The sequence below is a fragment of the Falco peregrinus genome, chromosome 8 (genome assembly GCF_023634155.1).
Source record: "Falco peregrinus isolate bFalPer1 chromosome 8, bFalPer1.pri, whole genome shotgun sequence".
NCBI classification, from domain to species: domain Eukaryota; kingdom Metazoa; phylum Chordata; class Aves; order Falconiformes; family Falconidae; genus Falco; species Falco peregrinus.
This window is the reverse complement of record NC_073728.1, coordinates 24737418-24764332: the sequence shown is the minus strand read 5'-3', so window position 1 is coordinate 24764332 and position 26915 is coordinate 24737418. Positions and strand designations below refer to the sequence as shown.

General features: G+C 34.9%; 1 protein-coding gene across 3 annotated transcripts in view; it reads right to left on the bottom strand.

Annotated features, from left to right (window-relative positions):
• The window catches only part of FAP (fibroblast activation protein alpha), a 45168-nt gene that overhangs the window by 7483 nt on the left and 10770 nt on the right, over positions 1–26915 (bottom strand). For 2 of the 3 annotated variants that reach the window (XM_027782308.2, XM_005234341.4), the window contains 19 exons: positions 25103–25198; positions 23150–23244; positions 22928–23002; positions 22691–22743; positions 21512–21584; positions 19798–19918; positions 19097–19251; positions 17894–17997; positions 17431–17566; positions 13916–13960; positions 12158–12262; positions 11997–12067; positions 11349–11402; positions 10890–11014; positions 9621–9668; positions 6654–6752; positions 5858–5927; positions 4467–4661; positions 1817–1871 (listed from right to left, as the gene is read on the bottom strand). In XM_027782308.2, the coding sequence (XP_027638109.2) occupies positions 1817–1871; positions 4467–4661; positions 5858–5927; positions 6654–6752; positions 9621–9668; positions 10890–11014; positions 11349–11402; positions 11997–12067; positions 12158–12262; positions 13916–13960; positions 17431–17566; positions 17894–17997; positions 19097–19251; positions 19798–19918; positions 21512–21584; positions 22691–22743; positions 22928–23002; positions 23150–23244; positions 25103–25198 (1775 nt within the window). The remainder of the gene's footprint in view (positions 1–1816; positions 1872–4466; positions 4662–5857; positions 5928–6653; positions 6753–9620; positions 9669–10889; positions 11015–11348; positions 11403–11996; positions 12068–12157; positions 12263–13915; positions 13961–17430; positions 17567–17893; positions 17998–19096; positions 19252–19797; positions 19919–21511; positions 21585–22690; positions 22744–22927; positions 23003–23149; positions 23245–25102; positions 25199–26915) is intronic. The other variant, XM_027782307.2, reaches the window with a different exon arrangement.

The window sequence follows — 26915 nt, the reverse complement described above, 5'->3', positions numbered from 1 at the left end:
AAGGAAATGCTTTTCAACTGCTTTCAAAGGTTATGGACCAGGAAATGGTATAATAAAGAGAAAAAAATGGGAAAAAAGACTGACAGGTTTGGCAATTTTGCTGCTATTTGAATATTATATCTGCTATTGGGATACAAAACTTTAGATATGTGAAATCTCAATTGGTTCTGGAAACACTGTGGTGAAATAATTTCATTTGGCCTTAACTTACTTAATGTCACTTTAGAATTACTCACTTCTAAGTGTCCATATCACTTAATTTCGTGCGGTACCCCATTTTATCCTGGTGTTATAGCAGTGTCTGACCAAATTACATTAAATATTAGTTGGTAGAAGCTTCATAGAAAGATTTTAGCAACCCTGCTCATGTTCTATCTAAGATCAGGCAACTTCTATAGTTACAGTTGAACTGTTTCTGGTCAAGCCTCTTACAGTGGCCAATGAAAACTAACAAACAAACAAAACCCAGCAAAACAATAACAAAACAAACAGTGACAGATCAAAAGACTTTTCCTGGCAAAGACAGGCAGTTAAAGAGAATGAAATATAAAGTCTTTCTGAATGATAATCAGAGAAAAATGAACATGTATAAAGAGAAAAACATGAGAAAATGTTAATGAGCGGCTAACATGCCAGTTTATTCTGTATGCTTTTTTAGTTAGTGCTGGCTGCTCCTCTTGGATAGCTGATACTGATTTACTCAGAGGAGTAAGGGTAGCTAATGCAGGTCTGGTCTCCAGTGCCCTTCAGCATTCCTTACAGTACTGTCACTAATCGATGAGACCCTCAGGTTTTTTTTATTAGCTCATTCTCCTGCATAGTGTAATTCTGTTATGCTGAAGCTGGGTAGGACACAGGGCTCCGGTTCTGTCTATGCATTCTTGATGTAGCCATTCATGACGAACATAAGCAATTGAGTCAGGTGGCGTAAACATCTTAAAAATCTCTATAAAGGGGCCATGCAGCATTTGTGCTGCCACTGAAGTCTGCTTCAGCTCTCCCATAACACCACTAGCAGGACTGCATCTCATTTCCATGAATGGTCCTACTTTGAAGCTGACAGCACAGGAAAAATAACCTTAACTATGCCAATAATTTATTTTTCTCCTCTTAGAATACAGTACTATCCTAAAATTTGTACTTTGGGTATGCTACTCTATTTCTCAGTGTGTAAGAAAGTGAAATCTGGCCATTTAATAATAAAGACTTGCAATACATCTGGCTATAAAAGGTTCTGGGAGTGTTACAAAGCAAAATACATGAAAAAATAAAAAATGAAAAATAGACTGGCTAATTATTGGAATGACCCCTATAGTGTCCTATTTTTCTACTCGGTGAAGCAGTCAATGTACAGCCCTTAGACCCAGATTAATCCCTACTGACCATTTCTAAGCCAGCCAAGTATGCAGTGATTCAGAACGATGCAAGGGTCACATTTTCCAATGAGTTTCATAGGACTTTTCTCATTATTTTAATCTCAGATGAGAAAGGACAATACTTGAAGATTGACACCATGCCAATAAGTCCCTAAGTTAAAAGTAAAGCCAATTAAACCAATTTAGTTTATTTAACTTGAAGTCCAAACAATGTATTAGACATAAACTTCCCAAATTCTGTCTTGAGCTGTCAAAGATCCCTTTCCAGGTGCTTGCACTGTTGCAATTACATGTATATAGGCACCAACAGGAACTATCCCCTTTGGAATTACCATCAAACACTGGCAGAAGAAACTTCATACAGATTTAGGACAGAACAAGGATGAATTAAAATATTATACTGCAGGATTAAAGATAGATACAAAAATCCAACCACTTACCCAGCCCCATATTGCTATTCGTTTCTCATCAATAAAACCCATTTCTATAAATTTCCTGTGGAACAGAAAATCACAGGAATAAATGCATTGTTACAAAAGATTGGTAATATTATAACAAATTAGCACAAATTTGTTTTTTCATGTTTCTTCCACACATTGCACCAATTTAAGCAAACTGAAAATGAGCATAGCATGTCTGATTTCTACAAAGCATCGATTACTAAATTAATAGATACTGCAGACAAAAAGAAAGAATTTTTCTTGAAAAAGTAAAAGATGCTGAAATTGATTCTTTTTTCATAATAATTTTTTTTCTAGTGGATAAGGACTCTGGCCAACTGGCTTCCTGGCAAAAAGTTGGGTTTTTTTTATTATACTTAGAATCCACCTGGATATTTAGTCCAGACTAGGTTAAACATACATTATACCATGTTTGACATGTGCGTGCATCTATCTATCTATCTATCTATCTATCTATCTATCTATCTGTGTGTGTGTTCATGCATATGTGCAGACATATACTCACATATATGCAGAAAAAAAGGTTCAAAAAGTATACTTCTACTAATAACCACATTTCATTTCCCATAGTTCTGCCTTCCCACAGGCTAGTATAGTTTCCATTGTTTTAATGCCAAAGGTGCTGGATTACCATTAACATTCAGACCTTATCCTCCAAGATACTCAACATACTAATTTTATGAGTTGATACTCTCATCTCTCAAGAGGCACAGTATCAACCTCTGAGATTAGGGATTCCCTGGAGCAATAAGCTTTCTTTTTTTATGTGCCTGAAAAGTGAAGAGCATATACTGCTACTATAATAAAAAATAATAATGAGGAAAACATCTTCTAATGCTCCAAGTAAGTAATAAGATTGCAATGGATGAAAGGTGCACCTTGCTTATGCACTCAGTAGTCAAGCAGGTCAAAGAGAAGCATAAATATTAGGTCTCATACAAAAACTCCTGCATCAGTCTGAAGACTATTTCCAGAGCTGTATTAGCAATAGCAAAAAGCAGAGGATGAAGCAAAAGACTACAAAGGTTTGAGAGTGATAAACAAAATAGGTTCAGATATATCCCAGGACACATATTAGCCTTATTTCACTAGGACAAACACAAGCAACTGACAACACCCAAAATGAGGGATACTATCAGGGTGGAACAAATTAGAAAAGTTAAAAAATTATTCAGCTTTGTTATATTGCTGTCTTAATCCCTAAAACCCCATAAAAGCCCCTCCAAGGACTTCCCACTGGAGTATAGGATACTCTTTAAAAATCAAACAACTTAAATCATGTGTTAGGTCAGGAAGATGGAATGCAATACGTTTAACTGAATAAAAACTTAGTCTAGGTGCTGACAGAAAACTGGAAAGTGTGAAGTCTGAGGTCATTTCTTCACATTCTGTCTCAGCACATTTTGCAACTGCAGAATCAGTTTAAGTTCCCTCTGTCTCTGACATTTTATGTCTGAGTGACAATTCAGAGTAATAAAATAACATTCTTTCTCTTGAGATAAAGTACGCTGTTGCTGCTAAAAGTTTCAAGAAAAAAACCAGATAATAGATTAATAGAAAAATCTGATGATACATGGCTATTCTGTTTCATTTATCATGAAAAGGATAACGGTGTGTTTATATCATTGTGAAGGAAATGAAATATCACAAAGCAGAAAGAGGACGGAACAGATACCCTCCTCACACACACACTTGTAAATACAGGCAGTGTTGTCAAATAAGTAGAGAAAGATGTGGAAACCTGGATTGCTACATCCAATTTCTAGCTAAGCTGCTCAGAGTCAGGTCTGTTACTGGGGGAAAGAGGGAATTTACGGTTGCACCTGGAAATCTATCCATGCTCTGATGGGCCAAATTCAAGAGGCTAGACTAAATTCCCTATTCCTGCCTTGCACTCATCTCGGCGGGGTTCAAACTAACACTTCTTTAAATGCTCACTTTAGCAATGCTGCTGCATCTGTAAGCTTAATAGGCAGCCTTTCTTTACAAAATCTGTTTTCACTCCTTTCCAAAGCTTCTGCTTAGGGAATTATTTTCCCTTGGAACACTGTTTTGATGCAAAGGAGCAACTGTTGGGGAACAGTTATGGGAGGACCTCAGACACTTTCTGTTGTACATAACTATCCTAAAAAAGCATGGAAGGCAAATTTATGACTAACTGAACTCTAGAAGGCTTGTGTCAGGATTCAGTTTTGCCACAAACTTAACATTTGACCTTTAGCTAATCACTATAATCACTATGGATCTTTGGCTAATTGCTATGATCACTGAGGTGGGTTTCCCCTACAGGGAAAACTTCACAATAATAGAGAATACATGGGCTTATTTCTCACCACTGACACTTGTATTTCCTTAGACCTAGGTCTGAAGCCTCTGATGATGATCTCATAAAATGGAAGTAGTGAGGTCCAAATGTGTACTTAGTAGTATATGGACTTAATACGCCACACAAAACCTTGCTGACATCAAACACCTCAGTAATAATTTAACTCTACAAGTCTTCTCTTCTTATTTCCTGGAGACCTCAGCTCTCCAGGAGAAAGGTTGAGAAGTACATTTAATATTTTTTTCACATTACTTCTTGTAATTATGTAAATAAAACAGTTATACAGGGAGATACTCCACTTACTTCACTGCTGAGATTTGGTCCTCAACTTCATAGACTCCTAGTCTTCGATATACTGCATGCAAAATCTTGTCACCTTGATAAGCTGTGCCTCTGCCATCCACTAGAGCAACAATAATTTCCTCTTTGCTTGCAAGATAGGTTATCCAGCTAATGCTAAATGTTTCCTTTACATTCTGACTGCAAGGTCCTCCGTACCTGAGGATGAAATTTCACACATTTTCAACTCATATTTAGAAATTTAAAAATGATTACTGGATACTGGACTATAGCTATAGGTATTCTAATATTTTCTCCACAAGTATTTTGCTATATGGCTGTGGTTCAGAAAGCTCAGTAGACAAACAGTTCAACTACCATTTTCATATATTTATGAGATTTTGCTATCTAAAACACGTTTCAATCCTTTAGGTCTTATGCCTAAGGCAAATCACTAGTTTCAGCTCAGATTAAGGGGTGCAGCATCAGATGCCTGTCCTAAGGGGAATCCTTGGAAGAATCATGACTCGAAGACTCAATTCTTCCTCTCTCCAAATTCTTTAGGTGTAACAGCCCATTTTGGTGCTTTTCTGCATTTGATCTCCACATGCAGTCAGCAATGCCAAAGAAAACAGAAGAAAAAAGTACAGCTCCTTACACTTTCTGGCCATCCCCAGACCTTCTTTGTTTCAGTAGGGAATGTCAATTGGTGTTGGAGCTGTGGGCAGAACACACCCCACATAGCTGAGCAATACAGAGAGACACTCCTCATGAAAATGGCCTAATGCAAATTACACATTTGGCCTGAAGGACACAACTGACTTAATCTTCTATTCTAAACTTCATTCAAACGTACTTAGCATTCTTGGACCTTTGGATAATCACTGGTTAATAAAAAATGATGTAAGGTTTATTAGACCCACTCAGCTCTCCTTTCTGCCTCATTTTTTTTGCACCACTGCAATTTATGCTCTTTTCCTGCCTGCAATAAGTTAAATTCATGTCAAATGCTCTTTAGAAGTAACATTTGATCAAAGAAGCCAGTCCACATGGTTTAGGGGTGTTTGGGTTTTTTTCTTATTAACAAAGCTGGAATCAGTAATTTCAGACTGCCTCATGATAAACAGAAGCTGCATCAGAGCTAAAAACTCCAAGAAATAGCTCACATGCTTTTACTCTTTTTCTTTCTCTGAGGAACTAGTTCTTGCCATGCTAAAATTAACATTAAAAACCTCATTGATTTCCATTAGGTTGAACTCCTATTCCAGAAAAATATTAAAATGTCCACCACAACAAAATAAACAGAACTAAGTAGTTTTGCTTTTCCTTCTTAAAATATTGCAAATGTCCTAGGTTTTGTTAAACTATGTTTTCTGACAAAACAACAATGTTCAAAGAAAGGAAGTGTTACATACACCTGAATAAGCAGAGGATACTTCTTGGTTCTATCAAACTGGGGGGGTAGAAGCATTTTGTACCACAAAGCTAGAAAAGACATATTAAAATTATATTGTTTATAGTTAAAATTATTTCTCCAAGCATAATACAAAGTCTGATGTAAGAGTATATGGAAATGAATTAACGCAAACTACACAATGTATGAACCGTGAATCAGAACTGATGCAAGTAACTGTTTATATTGAGCTGAAGAAAGCTTTGAAGAAATAAAGTTCCCACTCTTAATCTAGCTATGCATAAAATTATTATTTCACTAACTCTAGGTTTTCAGTTTTCCAGGTGCCTAGAAAAACACAAGCAGGAATATACCTGTTGTTAAGATTATGAGAAATGAATTTTGGAAACTTTAGACTGATTCATTACCATGGAATATTGTTTTTGAAGTCACTAGGGAAAACAAGTGTATGCAAGTCAATATAATGTGTAACACATGAACAGTGGTTTACATTTCACATTTTATTACCACCATACTATAATGTTTTTACACAATATTTAAACACTTTACCAATAGTATAAAAGGTTTTTTTAAAAAATTGCATAGCGAAGCAGAGATGTATTTTAACTACTACTTTACTGAGAGTCACCCTGAGGCACAAATTGGTTGTCAAACAGGGCAGAGCCAAGCCTTTTCTTCCCAATCTGACAGGCTAACAAGTTAGTTCTACAGAAAGACAATATGTACTGTAACAAAATGAAAGGCAAAATATTAAAATGGTAGAAATGAAGAGTATAATAAAGATGTGCAATTCTTACTTATACCATCCACTTCAAGTTTTTTAATTTCTTCTTTTGGCAGTTTGATCTCCTGCAAAGCAGACTGCAATTCCCAATTGTCTTCCAATACTCTGAGCTCTAAGTAAAAGAAATGCTTCAATTATTAACTAATTTATTATTAATTCCTCTTCATTAACTGAGATTCCTTTATTTTGTGGTATTAGAACAGAAAGGAAACCTGTGAATTTTACAAGCAGAGTAATGACATCAACACAGACACTTCTAATTGGGTTTGATCATATAGCTAAATAAAAGCAAGGCACCGGCATTATAGTGCACAGATATTAAGATTTTTACATTTTTGAATGCAAATAATTTCCTTTGTGGCCTCTGAATGTTAGAGTCCTGGATGTTATGAAGAAATTACTTTCTCCTGCAGAGCCCTCATCCCAGTTTCGTAATACAGCAGGTGCTGGAAATGCAAAATTCATCCCATCATGAAAAACACAGTCCTATATCTCCTCTCCTGCTTACCACAGTAACATCAGTTTAACGTCTGAGACCCTTGGGCAGTGTGGTTAAGTGAACAGATGTTTGGAAATATTTCTGGGATAATGCAGGAAATTCCACTTCTTAAGGAGTTGTGGCAAACCCTTGCTTAACCACTGTATGGTATAATCCTACACAAAGGCACTAGACTTACCATATAACTGTCCTTGGAAATATATTACCGTATACTTTATAAACCTCTTTAGTTGTTATTTTTTTAAATCTAAAAAGTATTAATTTTTTAAATTAGCTTTAAACCCCATTTGCAGTTCTATAATTTAAAAATTAATATTTAAAATTGAGTTAATTTCTAGCATAGATTGCAGAACTACATGTATTATGAATCCACTGGGTATTACTTGCTTATTTATGTGTCTTTCCATGAGTAGTGATGGATGAAGAATATTGTACAGAATCAACATCTGTGACTTTTATCTTGTTTCAAAAGGAAAGAACCTTTTAAAATCGTAGGAGATTTTTGTTAGCTTACTTTTTTTTTTTCTCTCTTTCTTTAATGGCAACCACTTCCTGTTTCTGAAAATGTTAAAAAAAAATACAATAAGTCCTTCTCTCATCCTGTCTTGAGCTAGACAGTGCTCAGGACATGCCAGAATTATAACTCTGGAATTTGTTCTCTCAAAGTAATCGACAAGTTTTGCAGATTCAAGTGGGTTTTTATGGCTGAAAGATCATCCTAGCTTTAGATACCCACCCAAATGCAGCTGAAACATTTCCATCCTTCCCCTCAAAACTCCTGAAACTTGCCCATTATCACAAATGAATTGTAGGCATGCTGGAAGGAGCTTCCAAACTGGTGTATGTTAGTTTAACTGCATGCCTCCTACTAAAATTCATGGGTGATGTATTTTCAAAATGCGGCCAACTGCAGTGAAAATGGATCTACTAAAAATAGTTTTGCACTGCAGAAGAGATTATGAAAGCAAAGGACTGAAGGAAAATGAAACCAAAAAAGGTCATGAAAAAGTCAAAGACAAGTCTGAATTTGTTTTATTCCTGAAGAATAATAGCACAGAAGAGTAAGGCATCATGAAACCGTGGTGAAGATCCATTAAATGAAATTGTTCTCTTCTGCAGAGGGGTTAAGGAACATGTTCTTTACAGCTACATTTCATGCAGTTTGTATTTGACAAGGAAAGAGTAGGGGCCCTAGATACACAAGATCATAATAGAATCATGGAAAACAGAGAGCTATGACAATGGATTAAATATGAAAACATCCATACATTAGCTGTATTTAAACCTTTAAACCTTCTGAAAAAGAAATACTGGAAGAACACACTGGTTTTATAGCACCATTGCAACAGACATGTTGACCAATCTTCCCTATCTGGAAGCATTTTAAAGTGGTTAAAAACCAAGATGTAAAAACTCCTACAGAAGAAAAAATAATTTTATGCTGCAATTCATTGACTTCCACGTGAACCAATACTGAATAATTTAGCTTAACAACACTGCAGCATTTGTCTTCCTCATGGTTTTATGTGTCTTCTGGTCAGACAACACTCAGTTAATAGTGGGTTATCAATATGAGCTGAACTGTAAAGACCCTAGCATTAGAACTACCAGTACATTTCCACTGATTATTGGGAAAGGAAAGAAGAATGCCAAATCACTGAATTTTTTTACAGGACCATGCTAGTTTTCATAACATTTCAGGACCAAGGTCTTTGAGTTGGAGAACTTTTAGGGAAAAACAAGGGACAGAGAGAGAAACCTCTCTGAGAAACTCTCTGAGAGAAAGAGAGCAATTAATATTTTCATGGTTAGCAAATTCCTGCTTGGCCTGGTTGCAAACAGTCCTCACTTACAGGCTACTTAAAAACGAGGGCTCTTTATGTTTCATGCTGGAGTTCCCATTTTGTGTCAATAATTACACCTTGTCTGAAGCAGTTATTTGAACTGATCATCTGAAAGATCTTCTGCTCTTCCCTGACATTTCTACTGATGGCTGAAGAGTAAGTCCCTGATCCAAATTCTAATTAGTACAGTACAATAGCTCAAACTGAAAACTCTAAATAGTACATTGTTGCCTTTTGTATAGGGTAGGGTTGCTTCATGCAAAAAAAGTCCTGTGTTCATCCAAATGTGAAAAGAAATAGTTTGGAAATCACAGTACTGTTTTCTACAAAGTTTGACTCAATATTTGGTAGACAAAGAGTTGCCAATGTTCATTGCATCTTAGTGTGTAAACAGGAAAACCATCTGCATGTTTTTCTATAAAAGTGCTATACTCAGGAACGAAATTAAAGGCATCAGTGTCTTCATTGATATTTAGATTTTACTATTTAACAAATCTAGAAAGACACAAGGTATTTTAATAACAAACAAGATGAACGGGTTCTTGATCACACTCCTGAATATTGTATTAGAGGATGTGCATAGTGAAGATAAATGAGAAAAACAATTGCTCAGAAACAGGCAGGGTATTTTCAGTACCTCTGTCACCATGGTTCTCAAAGAGAGTAGAAATGGGAATCCCGGGACCTGTCATAAGAATGATGAGAAGGCAGGTTATAGTCTGAAGCTAGAATTTGGTGATAGAGTGTGTATTACATTAACATTGGTAACTGACAGGTGTTAAAGAGCTCGAAGTTGATATGCAAATCTGAATCTTTGCTGTATAACCCACTAGTCCCTCCTGCACTTAATACATAAGGTACTATGTGTACATAGACTTGTTTACATACAGGCATTGCTTAGCAAACATAATAGAAGTAACTTTACTGACAAACTCTTCCTCCCTAGAGATGAAGTGACATCTAGTTAATACCTTAGATGTGATTACATAAGGTGAATGCAGAATTAACAATGTGAAACGTTCTTCTGAGAACATGTCACATCATATTTGTGAAGGTGAGTTGCTTTCATATGGTGACGACCTTACCGACTATTTTGTGTAAGAATGATTGAAAGGTGTTATTATTTGCTACATTTGCTTCTTTGCTCAATGGAAGTTCTAAGGAACTCTTTATCTGATACGGCAGTGCAGAATCAGAAGAACAGTAAACTTTATATGAAACATAAAAGGAAAACCTTGGATATTTTTCTTTCCTCTTTTTTAGATCATGACTTCACTGTTCTTTGATTACAGCAATGGATGAAACCTCAGGTCACTGAAATCACCTAACATTTCAAAAAAGCTAAGATGTCATTTAATACTTCTGTGTTACAAATGGTTTCAATGATCACACAGCTTGATGAATTGAATTTTTCTTAGTTCAGTTATTAAAAATGTTCTCAGTTACTAAATATCCAACATTTTGCGGCTGACACAGGTTTTAATAATTTAAATTGGGAGACACATTGTAGTTTCTTACAGCTAACTTTGATCACATGAATTGGAAATCAGTGTGTGTTTCCAAATCCTTCTCTTGCTGCTGCAAGAAAAAGCATGACTTTGACGAGCCAGATTATAATCTGTTTTGTGCCATGAAGGACTTCCACAAACCTGTTTTTAATTCTAAAAATCCTAAGATTTTTGTTGAAAAAGTAAAAAAAAAAATGTAGAGTGAAAATATTTGTACTTTCTGAAACATCTTCCCAAGGTTTTTGGACATGGAACAGTTTATTTCTGGAAATCTCTCCTGGTTATTGTGAAATTCCTATAATTCATCTAGCTATCATTTGGGATAATCAGCATTATCTATACCTCTGATATATTTGAAAGAACGACTGATCATATGTTTGCCCCCATGCTATACATACCATAACAGATCAAGGCATAATACTTAGAACGTTCGCTGAACCTTGCTGTATAGTACTGGCATCTCTCTTTCCTTAAATTGCAAGTAATGCATTGTTTTCTGATAGGTTTACTTCCAATACTGATTCTAGGAGAAAAATAACATAAAGCAATATTTACTTTGCTACAACTAACTTCACATGTGTCTGTCTCACATTCTAAAGCTCAGGCACTGTACTTTCAAAGCAGGTAAATTTAAAAACAAATGTTTTCCCTTTTTATAATTTTTTTCCCCCCAGAGTATATTTAAACTTTAGATGCTGTTTCTCCTTAATTCTCAGATATGATCTGAGGTCAAGATTTAGTTAAAATAGCTTGTTAAATTACACTTTAATCATCCTCAAACTAAATTATTTTATTGACAAATCCAGAACTATCTTCTATCAACCTAGTATCATTAGGATAATGTTGATAACACTTACTTGTAAATATTCCTTCTTCCTGGATATCCTTCGAATTCATTGCTTGAATAGAAACTGCAAATTCATGTATATGTTAATAAATAATCCATAAAGTGATGAACTATGAACCAGCATCAAGATGAAAAGCTGTCTTGGAAGTTAATTTAGAATTTTTGAGATTTCTGCATGTGATGGAAGAGTAAGTTAAACTTATATACCTTTCATCTTACTAAATCTTTGCACAAATTATTAGATGACCAGTAAACCATATAACTAGGAGTTCTATCTTAATTCTCATGATCTAATCACTCCAATTATGTAAAGTGTATCTATCTATACAGTAAACTGAGAGAGAGACCATAAAAAGAGAAGTAACTGCAATTTGTATGAGCATCAACCACATGATTAAATTTAAGTATCTCTAAGTAAGTGTCTCTAAGATGGGTGATCGAAAAAAACAGAAAAATGAGGGCAATTTGCAAAGCATCTCCCATAAGTAAGCCAAGTTTGGAAACCTGTGCAGTGCGTTCGCATACAAATTTGTTGTGTATGCACTCAGATTAAAAACAAATTATACCTAGTTATAACTTGAGTTAACAAATGATGTTCAAATAATTGTCGCTTTTACTGACAACACTTACAACATGTTCTCTTCTTCATGATACTTACAGTGCATCATTTGTTACTCTGAAGATGTATATTGCCTCCCATTTTCCCCTTGTAATTTGAATTGCATTCTCCTGTGAAGCAAGACATAGATGTTGCTGAATATTGTAGAATTATTTCAAGAACTTACAGTAGATCAATGTAGAACACTTTGCTTGACTTACCACAGAGCCATTGATGTAATGAATATGCTTATAACCATTTTTGTCACTAAAAATTTTGTAGTATGAACTGCTGTCTGATGTAAAATATGGTGTAGAAACAAAGAACTGAAACAATGGAAGAAAAATGGTAGACAAGAAGTAAGTAAGACTGTCCAAGCTATTTAGCAGATTATAATACACATACTGAAAGAAACAAGATTACTTCATCGGTTCAGATGGGAGAAAGTAGTTTGCACGTTTACCTGTGATATTCAACCTCCCAGTCAGTACACATTACAGTTTCTACCCTGACATGTCAGATTTCTTAAGCTGATGATATAGATAGCTCAAGTACCCCACAAATGCAAGGTCTACTTATAAGTGGAATATTTTTTCTGTATATTCTGAATGACCTTTCTTTAGTTATTTAAGAATAGGTAGAGATGATTTTAAAAAAAAGTTGATGAATAAACCTAATGTGCACAAATGGTGCCAGGCTGAAAATCCTGTGGACCATAGAGTTTGGCTGATTCACTGAGAAAATACAGCACTCAGTAAATGGATATCTGAAGTTCCCATACTATTCCACTAACGTTAAAGAGCAGATTACCCCAGATAAGACCACTCAACTTTTGCTTCCTTTCAAACCATCACCTCTTTACTAAAATTGTCAGTCAAGGATGAGCTACTGCTACTGTGAGTTTTATTTTCAAAACTTGACTACAGAATGACCTCCAAGAACTTCAAACATAGCACCAAGCATTCCTGAGTGAACGTGACTCTTGAATAATACTAACGCAAGCTCAACTAAACCTGTGACCACAAGCTGAATTGTTCCAGAGCCTGCTTCTAATATTGCTAATGCTTGAAATCCCATAAGGGCTAATGCAGGGATTTATGCATGTGTGCAATTTCTTTAGCTCTAATAAAAATCCATTATCACAACCTCAAGAGAAGTGGCAAAAAAAGAAAGGGACCAAGTAAAATAACTAATCCTTGTAAATGTGTAATCTTCAAATAAGGATATTCAGGCACAGTGTGAGCCTTCACAATGTGAATCCCCACATTGAATTCTGGTCACTTCACCTGCCTGAGGAGCAGACATAAGCAATAATACATATTCACTGTTAGAATATATGATTGTAAATACTGATCTCATGCTCTTAAAGTTTTCTTGCAGGTTTGTTTTTAATGTGAGTTCCCAAATATAGGTGTTATGTCTCTTTCGAGATAAAGGTTACTGGGTAGAGAAAATTTCTTTTGCTTAGGGGTAACTGTGGAGAAGTATCAACCACCACTGTAAGTGGGGTATCTTTGAAGGTTCCTCCCTAGCTGAAGATGTGCAGCACTTGGCACTAAAACTATTCTGAATGAACAGGTTTTATTCTTAAAATGCTATGGTATGGCTGATATTATCTCTTGCCCTAGTGACATCAGAGGAATTCTACATCTGTTCTTTGCCTCCAGGATGCTTTTAAGAATTACACTGCAGTATGAACCTACCTCTTTTCATGACATCCATTCCTTCAGTATAGTGTCTAATCAGTTGGTCTAAAGATTTGCAAAATGAGACAGTGAAAGGGTTTTTAAACTCAGAAAGCAGGTAGCCAGATACTATGCCTAGCACAGCATTAAAAGTCTCAGACCTAAAGTGGAGTAGGTTTAAGCAGTAGAGGTACATGACTCAGAATGGTGCTTCATGTTTCAAAACACTCCTGTGAAGATGCAGAAAGCTTAGCTTTTAATTAAATCAAAATTGAATACATTATGAAAACCTACTCCGCCTGCCCATCCTGTTTGACTCTCTTCTATGTGCTGTTGATTCTGAAAAACAAAATCAAACACACTCTTTAAGAAGATCAAGATGGAGTTTATAAAAGTTCAGTATCATCAAATAAAAAATCTGTAGCTGCCTGTAAAAGAGAATTTTAGAATACTTGGGACTTGAAGTTTGTCTGAGTAAATAATATTACTGTATTAATACCAATATGTTAGTTAAGATATTACTTTTTAACAGCTATCATCAGAGCTAAATAACATGTAAAGTAATTGTTTTAACCTTATGCAAATTTCCACTGAAAGCAAGAATTAACAACTACTTAATCTCATTAATTTTTCAGTTAAACAACAGGTAAAATAATTTTCAGGAATAATAATATTAAAAATCTGTGTCAGATTTTCAGCTAGTTCATTTGACATATTTCCTTTCATTTCAAAGCTGTGGTGTTGATTTATAACAGCAGATAATGTGACTACAAGGTACATCTTTCATATGTAAACCTTGGAAATCTTAAAAACACTTTAACTAAGGAAAGTACAGGAAAATGAAGGGTCTCCATATTTGGTGCTTGACAGAGATATTAAAGGGCTTGATTTTCAACACTTTTAAAAGATCTCACAAATATATATTTAGAAAGAAGAATTAAGGATTGGCAAAGATAATGTTGAGAGCAAAAATCACCCAGGTTATCATATCCTGAGACTATGGATATAAGTTTAGCAGGTCATAACTCCTTGTAACATTACTAAAGCTCATTTTGAAAAAAAAAACCCCTTATACTGAGCATAAATGGATCAGTGCCTCCTGCAGCTAAAGATGCTTTTACATTTTTATTTTATGTTTTACTTCTAGAGCTTCTACTGCATTTTCAATACTTTCCTAAGAGTTTTTCATTGAAGGGTGTAATATCTTGCTTGGTGGATGAAGCAAGTGATTTAATATTTAACAATTCCGCATTCAACGATGTGGGGTTTTTTTACCTTGCAAATCTTTCTTTATACTGTTCATTTAATACATTATTTCTTCAAAGACTGAAATAAATTCAACAAATATGCTTTCTAAAGAATATGGTTTGTATTTGTTATCCTCAGTGTAATCTCATTAGCATTCAGAACTATGCTTTCTCCCTTTCACCTTACTCCTTGCAAACTGACTATTTTGAGCACAAGTTGCAGGTACTTGGCCCTTAGAAGACTGTTTAGTACTTTGCAAGGGCTCCACTGAGAATATGGATTTTACTTCTTTTTAAGAAAGAAAATTGGGATGTATTGTTTTGTATCTGCTTCCTGAATTTCTCTTCCTTTCTTTAAAATAAGGCTCAGATCCTGATGAAGTAGTATATTAAGTATATTTTTAACTTCTCTCATATGAGTAGTCCCATTGACTTCTATGGGATTTTTCTGTGTATTAAATTATTTACAGAATTTAATTAGAGAACTGGCATCTTTATAGGAAATCCCAGTTTCATAAACACATGCCTAGCTTTTAACCACATGAATAGTTTCACCAAAATATTGGTTTCTATGGTCTATTCACATGAGCAAGTCTTGAACACGTGAACATTTTTGATGAATCAATGTTTTAGGAACATCTTGTAGATTACATTTTGTTATTATTTTCAAGTACATAAAGCCTAGCACATTTATTGTACATTGGAGTCTCAATTTAATATAAAATCAACAAGAGAACTATTTTTGCCAATGGAAACGTACAAAGATATACTTTCTAACGGCAAATAGAGCTAATGCAGCACTCCCATCTGTTCACACTCCTTCAATTGGCCATTTGTGCAAACTTTAATGTGATAAAAGCATTGTATCACTGTATAAATATAGGATTATAGAAACGTCACTAGTGACTCCATAAATAAGGTTTTATGGAGAAATGCGATTAAACAGGGATCATGAACACAGTTCTGCAATATGTTAATTGTTCTGGTCTAGTTCCAGCAAAGCAATTAAGCACATGCTTAATTTTAAACACATAAATAGACCTACTGAAATAAATAAAAGTTAAGCTTGTGTTAAAGTACTTTGGTGGACTGTGATAGAATTCTAGAATGCTTGATTATTTTTTTCAGTACATTAAAATATTTAGTTATTAAAATGTAGGCTACTTAGAGGGGAGATAGAAAAATGTTAATGTACTTTAAAAGTGGAACAATTACTTAGGAAACACATCAAATGCTGCAGTAAATATGTATTCTTTCCTAATGAATTAAGGTATTTCTCTGTGGAAAATTACCTAAATGATAGTATTTTTTAAAGAACATGACCTTAACTTCCTTTTAAATTTGCAACAATTGTCATATCATAGAGTAATAAACATTTTCAGCTTGGAAAGGTTGTGTCAATAAACTTTGAATTTATAATTTATGAATTATACAAAACACTTTTATAAGTATTGTTGCCTTTTATTTCCCACTAGTTGAATTTCTTAGCCTAATGCTAGTTTTTATAGGTGTTCTATACCATAAACTCTAAAAACAAGACATGCAAACAGCATCAATATTAAAAGACAACAAATGAGACTTCTGTGCTAGAGTTACTGAAATTCAGGGTAATCCTTTCCTTCAGGATCTATATGAATTTATCAGTGTTCAGTCTTCAGGCTTTACAGGGTCTTTTAAAGAAATGTTTTTTTCAAAAAGGCTTCTGTACATAAGATTTATAAGTATCTACATATAGGTATAGATACCTCAGCTATCTAAGCTATCCTGCTCAACAGAGCATGATTTTCCCTCTAAACTGTCTTAATGATAGAATGACATGTCTAAACAAAACATAGTGCTACTGTTGCAACTAGCCTGAAGTTCTCTTTTCAGATCTGAAAAAGGGATAGTTTTTCTGAAAACTTGTTTGCTTTCTCCAACTACATGATTTCATAAGACAGAAGAATTTCTCCCCCTTGAAAACCTGCCTTGCTTTTAATCTGTATGTTCTTTTAACTAATTTATCATTAATCGTAAAGGACATGATTTAGTCAGATTTAGTATGAAATTTCAATATAGTATAATATTTTGTTTAAAAATATAAAGATCCTATACGGTTCTACTTTTGCAGATCAGGAAGCAAGAATGAACTAAAAAACACTACTGAAAGCTGCTCAATAGCATTCTTCTTACTTTTGTTGCTTTGTTTGCTTTGATTGTTATTTAGGTGTCACTAAAAATATTTTGGTGATTTTATTTCTTGTTGATGCAGTTAATTTTTTTCATCCCTCTCCCAGCAATTAGAATATTGAAGAAGATATTATATCACTAGTAGCTAAAAGATTAATGTGATCAAACATTGGAAAATACAATCATGGCAGGTACAGAATTATTTCTGAAATTACTTCCAAATTATTTATTATAAATTATTATTTCCAAATTACTTTCAGGGCAAGATTAAATATACTTCTGCAAGGAAGTCAGAGCAACCTGTGCATGGCCAGTATTAGCAAATTTTCATTTAGCAAATATTAGCAAATGTTCATTTCAGCAATGTTAAATTTGTATTTCCACCTTTATTACCTCTGGACAGTCCCAAGTATTTGAGTCTCCTTTGAAGTCACAAATAGCTAAGACTGAAAAATTCTGGATTCTCTTTAGCCATTGCACACAGATTCGACTATCTGTTACCCAAGTAAGCCAAGTAAAATAATGATCACTAAAAAATAAAAGGAAAAAAAGAAAAATGGTGGTTATTAAAGAACACGAATATAGAAGCATTGCTACAGATTATGTCCCCCATATTGCTGCGTGGAAGACAATTGCAAAGTTTCTACTGTCTTAGGAATTTTTTTTTGTCCTTTGTAACAATGTATCATACGGACAGACAGAATCAAGTTACAACATTTCTAATTAGCTTCTGATCCCTTTAAGAGATGAATATATCACTCCGCTATTAGAAACAGAAAACAACTCCAAGGTTCAAGCATTTAAAACAGACAGATCCTTTTTTTAAAAAAAGAGGAGACATTTGAGGGCACATTACCTGGATGCTATGACTGCAGGAACTGGCACCTCCTTGGGACCAGATGCTTCAGCGTTAGTAGTGTCTACAATAAACACCTTAATCGTAGGATTTTTAGCCCCAGCCTTCAAAGAAAATGTTTTAGGTTATTCAAATCAGGCTCTGAACAATTCAGATCAAGGAAAATTACAATGCTTTTTGCAGGAAAGGAGATAGGTTACAAAATATGTATTCAGTTGAATATAATAGGGCAAATGTGGTCTTGTAACACCTCAGAGACACACTACAGCAAGAGTATGTTACTTAACTTTGCAACACTTTGTATATAAAGACGACCACCTTTTAAACAGTCAAATGTAGTGCCTTTCTATACAGAAAACATACTTGAGTGGGAAGCAGTGTTCTATTTGCAATGTGGAACTTTGCAGCACACACTACACTTTGGCACAAAATTCCAGAAGTATATGCACACGATTGCATGTGTTCTTTGACATCCCAGCAGTGAAATAAAATGGTTTAGCTTAAACTGATTTCATGCTTGCTTATTCATTGCATACATTATTATTTTTTTAATTCTCCTCTATGTGTGGTCTAAGCCACCCGGCTTTACTTTAGAACTGTAACCCAGATGACAGGTAAGTAACTTCTTAAGGCACATTAACATGATCACTTGCCATCATATGAACATGACAAGAGTCAGGAGAGCTCTCTAATACATGCTGAAGAAATGCAAACCCAAACCTTCTTGCCTTAGATCTGGCACTTGAAAGAAGTTAAAATCCAAAGCCCCTTGAGAACAAAAAGCCCTATGAAGTGTGCAAATAACCTGAAGCTGTCATAGCCTTTATTTTGCCAAATAAAAAATGTCTCATAATTCATTTACTGTAATGAAAAATAACAACTGCATAGTTAACATAACACAATAAGTAAACTGAACTGAAAAAAGGAAGGTTTGATCTTGCAAGCATGCACTTTTGCACATGCTTTTTATGCTTTTTACTCACATGAGTAATTTCATTTATTTCACTGATACTATTAAATATCTACAATCTTGAACATACCTATACCTTTTTCAGAACTTGGCCTAAGTTTGTTTTCTTTCATTAATTTAGACCACAATGGATTTAACCACTGTAATACAATAATTTTTAAGCAGAGTTAATTTTATCATTGTCATAACTCATTTATCAGCAGAAAGTAAGTCCAAAGAATGACAAAACATACCTTTGGGTATGGGATAATTATTTTTCTAGGATACTGGTCCTCACCAAAATATGAATATTCAATAACTGGTATGTCAGAATCATTAAATTGTACGTATGCTAAATATTTTCCACTTGGAGACCACCACAGTGCATACTTGGTTGCCAGCATTTCCTCTGAGAAAAAGAAAATAATCATTCATAACAGTGTATCATTGTAATCTAATATTATGTCTTCTAATCTATTTTAGCATTCTATTCTTAGCAACATAGTCATGTATAGAGAGTTATATTAAATAAGTAACACCAAACACATTGGAATACATCTCAATTCTGAAAGGCCTTAAAAACTCTCAAAACAGGCACACAGATCCCATTTAACTCACTTGCGTTTCTCCTGTGTGCATGCATTTTTTTAATTCTTTTTCAATCACTGATGTGCCAGATTTTCACCAAAATTAAAACTTCCATTAAAGCTTAATTCCCAACCACTGCGCCCAATCTGCAAAATTCTGATATAGTTTCAGTAACAAAGACCCGGAATTTAGATTACACACTATGAATACAAAATGCAGTCATTGTATAACAGATAAAATATGGAAATGAAGTATTCCTTAGGGATCTATAAATAATGTATCATCACAGATATTTTAGAATGGATTGGGAGAACCAGGTAAACAAAGCAATTAACATGTTAGTTGTTGCCCTTCAAAATTTACTTACCTTCATAGACCCAATCAGGAATCCCATTAAATATTGTATTCTGTTTCCCATCACTAGTTATTTTAATTGGTGCCTCTCTTGGACTTTGTTTCAAATAGATATTATTCTGATACACATATACCTAAAGACGAGAAAGTACTTCTTACGAGTATAGGCACCAATTACAAGGGTTAGAGTAAGATCTGCAGTCAATGCTCCTACATTATAGCAGCAAGAAGACATAATAAATACAAAATAGGAAATAAATGCTTTGCTAAAAGTCCTTGCAAATTCTGCAAGAGTAGGTACCTCAGTAAATAAATTATACATTACAAACCAAATTCTATGTTCAACTATGTCACAACAAATCCTGAACAACTCCTTTGATTTTAACAAACTTCAGAGGATTCTGTGGCTAGCTTAGGTGTGGAAAATCATAAAAAAAATGTCTTTGAAACTTATTCAAATTGCTGCATTTTTTACGAGACCCTCAGACAAAATGTTTCATGACTTTTCCTTCTGGTTCCACCAAAAGTAGAAGATAAAAACAAGTATGTAACAACTAAAAAGAAAATAATTGGACTTTTTCTAAACCTGTCAAAAGGCCTAGGTGATGTGAGATGGGACAAAAAAAGGTTTTACTTTGTCTGGGCTGGTTTGTTCCTTTCTAGTAAATTAGTTACCAAAAGAGACTTCTTGCAAGAAATACTTGCAGGCCTTGGGTATCTCTAAATGTCAATCAAATGAATGGACATATGGTTAAGAAGCCAGCACTAGAAACATAGCTTTCTTAGAAAATCAGGCCTTTTGAAGCTATAAGCATTTGTTAGCAACATCAGTGTAACATTTTAACTACTTTATGCTTTGAAAAAAACCCAAAGCAACTCCTAAAACTCTCAGATACAATACAAGGACTATTGTATTAAAGCATCACAGGCTATTAGTACTAGCAAGACAGGAGACTATATTCATTTTGTTCTATGTTCAGAATTCTTGATAAAGAAATAACAATATTTAACTTAATTAAGAGAACTAATATTCTCTTAGAACACAGAAAAAATCTAATAAATTGTCCATTCGTGTTTAGCCCACTCCCTGAGTGTTTTCAGAAATGAGTATGGTGTTTAAACTTTTTTTCTTGCACAGATATTTTGTCAATACCGGATAAGTAGTTAAAAAACCACTATTATTGGGCTGATGCTTTGGAACTGTTAATAAAAGAAGTTTCTGAACTTGTTACTATTTGCAATATGTCTATTATAATTACTGAGAAATACATACATGGCTATGAAGTAGCTATTAAAAAGATGAAAATAACATTTTTTATAATAAGAATATGGCAGCCATTTCCTAGAGTAAAAATTCTAGAAAAGATTTTAAATACTGCATCTCTAAATCTCCATAGTAAATTCATGTGTTATACAGTGCCAAAGGAAAACACTTTGGTTTTCAGATCTTGAAACTACTATATACAATGATGTTGGTAATTCTTGAAAAAAGACTGGTTAGTGAACTGCAACACATAATGTAGCTGAGAACATGGATTCTTCTACTGAGACACAGACAAGTTAAATTTTAACAAGTTAGAACTGTTTTGTCATTCTTGCTCACAACCAAGGTTAATACACACAGGCCTGTCAAAAATACAGCCTAACAAAATAATAACCAAAGGCACATAAATGTCTTCTAGCCACACAAAGCAAAATCATTCTAGTGCTTGGTTATCTTTACTGACCAATTTGTGTCCAACGGGTGACCAGGATATATACTGAATTTTATGTGGAAGCTGATTTTCTGTTACAAAACCACTAAAAAAAGGAAAGAAGTTGAGATGGCTTTTTGTGCACAGTGCAAATGCATCATTATATTGTACATTCATATAAAATTCATGAATGGCTAGATTTTCTAACAGCTTATTGTTTCTTGAGCAATGCAAAATTAAGGCAGGCAGTGAGACATGCAGTAATGTGATGTTGTGCATCAGTGCTGGTAAAGGCTTGCAACTCAACCCTATGAAAACATATCCAACAGCCTATGAAGGCAGCTGTATCTCTTCCTAAATACTGCACAAGCATCTATAGTTATTTGCTCTATCTGCAGTCTCAGCAAGTTATTGGGAAATGTGAACTCAGGATACAGCACACTGAGGCAAGCATAACAGCAGCAGTTACAACATTTATTAAGGATCATGACCCACATGCAGTACCTCTCTACTCACATTAGCTTGCAGCAATCTTTGCCTGTCACCTTGAGCCAACAATTTCCCAAGAGTAGAGCAGCTCAGCGCAGCCCCTGTGCTCAGAACTAAAAAGCATTTGGTCACGCAGCTGCTTACGGCATAAAAAGGTGACTGGGGAGGAAGATTGCCGCATTCAAACTTGGGTAGAAAGAGGATTGGTTTGGGGAAGATCTTGGGAAGGAGACCAAATGCCATGGGAGAAGCTGTAAACTTTTCAGGAACCCAGGATGGATAGTTACAAGTTCACTGGAGTGCTAAAAGACATGTGAGAGTTTTAGGGAAGCTAAATATTAGATCAACAATAAAAAGGATGAATTAGTAAACGGAAGGGCATGGAGACATCATGTGTGAGACTGAAGTGGACTGAAGCAGCCAAGATAGGGTGGGAGAAAATTATGCAAAGAAGAAAAAAACCCGATGAAAATCCTGGGCAGTAAAAGTTTGAGGGCATGAAATATTAATTAGTCCAGATACCTGGAAGAGTAGACGAAAGGACTGTATGATATTCTTAGAGGCCACCTTTTTCAAGCTAACAAGTAACCTGACAGATTCAGGCAGGCAAGAGCAAAGCCAAGTGGTAGTCACACTACTGTGGAGTTTTTCAGTTGAAATGCTTGCAAGCACATCACTAAAGAGTATTCGCCATATCTCTCTGTAAGAAATACCAGGCCTTACCCATATATGAGATCATAAATGTGGTATGATGCTGTATAAGAGTATCTCCACAGCTGCAAAAATTAAGCAAGAAAATAATATTATTCACTTGAAAAAAGACAATCTAATTAAAAAAAATCAGCTGTCTTTTCACAACCTACCCCTTTCTCAAGTACCAAGAAATATTTATCTATGGCAATCGCAATGAACAACATACTCAAGAAAACCAAACATTTCATTAAATGATATATTAATTACCTTTGAATAATTGCTTTCCAGAGCTATGAAATATTTGTCTGATGACAACACATAATTTGAAGCATTAACTTGTTTCTGAAAGATTAAGAAATAGATTAGATTCTAGTAAAAAACCTTTAAATAACGATTTGATGAGTAAGGTTTTAATCCACTCATTTTTAAACTGGCACTTGAAACACAACTGTATTTTGCTGCCTTTTTATTACTTGAAATGGTACGTACCATTGTGCTGTTAGTCATGATGGTAGTTGGGTAGTTCATTTCAACATTGTAAAGAATAATATCATCTTCTGCAGACTGATGAAGATATTCGTTATCTTTATAAACAAGATAAAAGGGCTGTTACCTTGCACAAGAAGATACTATAGAACAGATCTGTTCTATCAAAGTATTCACACCCCTGCCAATGAGTAGATTTTGAGCAAATATCTTTTGGCATCTACATATTTTTTTCTAATGATGTGAAGGCACAGCATTACCCACAAACTGTCTTCAGGGTTCTTGAGTACATTTTCAAGATTACACACTGCACACAGATCAACTAGTTAATCTTATAATTAAATGCCAGATTTTATTCTGTCATGTCTGATCAAGAATACCAGGTACAAACCTGTTAGAAGGTCAGTATCACAATGTTTTAAACAAAACATTTAAGAACTTTGCTTATAATTCCACCAGAACTTCCTCATTTGTACAGATTCTGCAGATAACAGCAGTACCATGTAACTGACACTACATAAATGATACTGCTCTTACTCACACAGGTCCTAGAAAGTGAGGGTGAGTGGCCTTCAATGAGAATGGAATTTAACCCTACCTGTGCTCAAGACCTGAGCCTTAGTTTGGTAGACAATGAGATCAGAATTTTAGTTTCACATCATTATTTTCACTGCTATGAACAGAGAAGGAATTACATACTTGGTGTAGCTTGAGAGAGAGTGAGACATTAACAGTTTAAAAGCAGCCTGAAACAGTGTATAAGGTGTTCATTTTTAGGAAATTAGATCACCCTTGGATCTTTTGAGCACGTTTCTCTGATTTGTGTAACAGCATTTGTGGTGATCTTAGGCACCCTTAGGAAGAGAGGCTCAGTTTTAACTCCTTGCTTCAGTAGAAAAGTAGACATATGGGATGCTGTAGGCATGACTATCTATGGAATCTATGGCATGGCTTTTGCGTGAGCTTTGTGACTGTCAAGAGAAAAGACAAGTCTAAGTGAGAAGGATATAAAGAGGGAAGGGAATATTAGGTTTAGGTGATATGCTGCCTACATACTTCAGACATTCAGACAGAATTCTAACAAATGGTGACCTAATTTTTAAATCATACAAGTGATGTCAACATACTTCAAATTGTTAGTTGTAAAACTTCTACTCCTGTTAGCAATGTCCTGGAAAGCTTCAGTTCAGTTCTAAAATTGTGAGTTAAAACTAACTATAAAACTAACTTGGTATAGTTTTATAACTTGCTTGAGGCAGTGCATAGATGGGAGTGGTAGTAGTGTGTGAACTAGAATGCACCCTGATCTAGCACAAGCCTTTTGATGCTGCTGCCATTCAATGATAGCAAGACTAGTGTTTCAGCCACATGCAGACACATATATCACCAGCAATTAACCTCACACCTTTACCTTCTACCTTAAGGAACTTGCTTAGAAACTCAACCTTATTTTTTATGCAATGCATTGAAACTCAGGAATTTCAGCTCTTAAATGAGATAAGAACAGCTGGACTCATTGTGGAGCTACGTACTACTGAAAAAAAAGAATGAGGTCTGTAACACAGGCTACCTCAATTATTACAAATGGTAAATGAAAAAGTGCTGTGACAAACACAAAAAAGGAGACTGTTTAAGAAATGACTGACACATTGACATATTTCTTTCACTTGCTGCAATGAATATGATAGTAAAAGAAATAAAACACTGAGGACCTCCGTAAAATTATAGCTTATATTGACTCAAACATGCCTGCTGAAACATCAAATACCTGGCATTTCTAGAATGACTGATAGAATAGTAAATTTTAACTGTAAGTTTCAAGTAGCAGATTGTTTAATTTCATAGTTAGCATTCATTCACAGTAAAGCTGGAAAGAAATTGCATTTCTGAGTCTGAACCAGTCTGGAAATAGATATTAGAAAGGCTTATGTACATTTGAGAAAAGGTTTTACCTACCTGACACCCAATATGGAAAAAATGTTTTATATTGGAAATTTCCATTCAAATAATCCTCCAGTGTAAGAGCTCGGAGACCATCATCTGTGTTGACAGCTAAGAGGAAGATAGGCAGTTTCTGTTAATGCAATGCTGTGAAAAGTGTGTGTGTGTGTGGGATGGGGGGCACAGGAAAGAAGTAATTACTAGTCCAGTATTTCCTTTTTTCAATATTTAGCACCAGGGAACAGTGAAGATAGCATAATCCTGGAGGTATGCAGAGAGTAGGCACAGCAGGAAGGAAGGTTCTTTGTCACAGTTCTGATAAGGTCCTTTAGCCTCTGAAGGACTCACCTTTAGGAATACAAAATGAGAAACCAGACAAACTAATTTATTTCACCCAGTCATTTATTCACTCAGACATATTTACTTGTAGACCCTGTAAGTCCAAGAAAAGCCTTTTCCACAAAAAAGACAAATCTTTTGTGACAAATTTTTCCAAAGCATGGGTGCCATGAACTTGTGTGGTATGTAGAGACAACTATTTTCATAGGGACCTGCACATATTCAGCAGAGTCAAACAACAGGATGTGCATACAATTCCCTACTGCAAAATTTCATAAATGCCTCATCAACTAGTGTTAGAAGATGGATATAAGGTTTGCAAATTAATCACCACCCACATATATTTCTTAGTAGCCACATGAAAAAAATAGATGAAGGTAGGCAGGTAAAAATACTGCTGAAAAGTAATGAATGAGTGAACCCAAACTTCAAGTTTTTATTTAATGCTGCAAAAGAAAATTGGCAATGACTCTGGAGAGAAGACAGGTACTCTAATATTTGATTTCTAAGCAGATCAGAGAGCTGCATAAAAATAATGCACAAAGTTGTAGCTGCTTTTTTGGCTCTTATCAAATGTTTCTTCTCAAAGCTAAACAACTTAAGATAGGGCAGATTTTAAAAACAAAATTTAAGGACAACCAGTTGGTTGAGAAGAGGGTAATGTTGAAAATGCAGGCTTGCTAAGTGCATGGAAATGAAAAATTCCATTACAAAAATGTAAAAAAAGGCAAAAAAGGAAAACTGTGCAGTTCACAAGAGAAAGAGTACTCAAAACAGTTAATCCTCAAAAAGACACAGGAACATTTCTGATAAAGGCCAGTTTTTAAAGTTCAGTACCATAATAATGGCAGGTTTTAAGTCTAGACATTCTGGATTCTATACTTTTCTGCTTTAAAATCAAGGGAACTTTTGCCATTGTCTTCAGAGGTAGTGAGGATGTCACACTACAGCCTAGTAGAGCTCTGCCACTTCCCCTGTTTGTTCCTTCAGAGCTCTCAGATGACAGCCAGATAATCAAGATGACTCGTTGCCCTCAGGTTTCATATCATGCTCCATCACTTCCTCATTACAGCTGCCCTCTCTGTTAAGATCACACTGACTTCCTGGGAAATGTTTCTTCATATTCTCTTCTATGGTACTTTGTAATGAAAATATGTTTTTTCTGCTAAGTGACTATTACTTACTGTAGAATACACATGTCAGGTTGACTGTTGACACTAGCCTTGCCTGCACTAATGCAGAAGAGAGCTGTCATGAGAAATAAAACTGAATGCCAATCCATAGGCAAAAACCTACCAGTATAAACTCAAACTCTGAGCTAGCAATATGTCCAGAAATTATCCCAAGAAGTTCAATAAGAGGTTAATTCCTCTTGCTAATATCATAACTGTATATTAGAGATCTTTGGTAAGTTAATGATAAACACAGAAGATGGCAAACTTTTAAAAAAATGCATGGAAAATAATTCCAAAGAAGAATCCATTTCTAT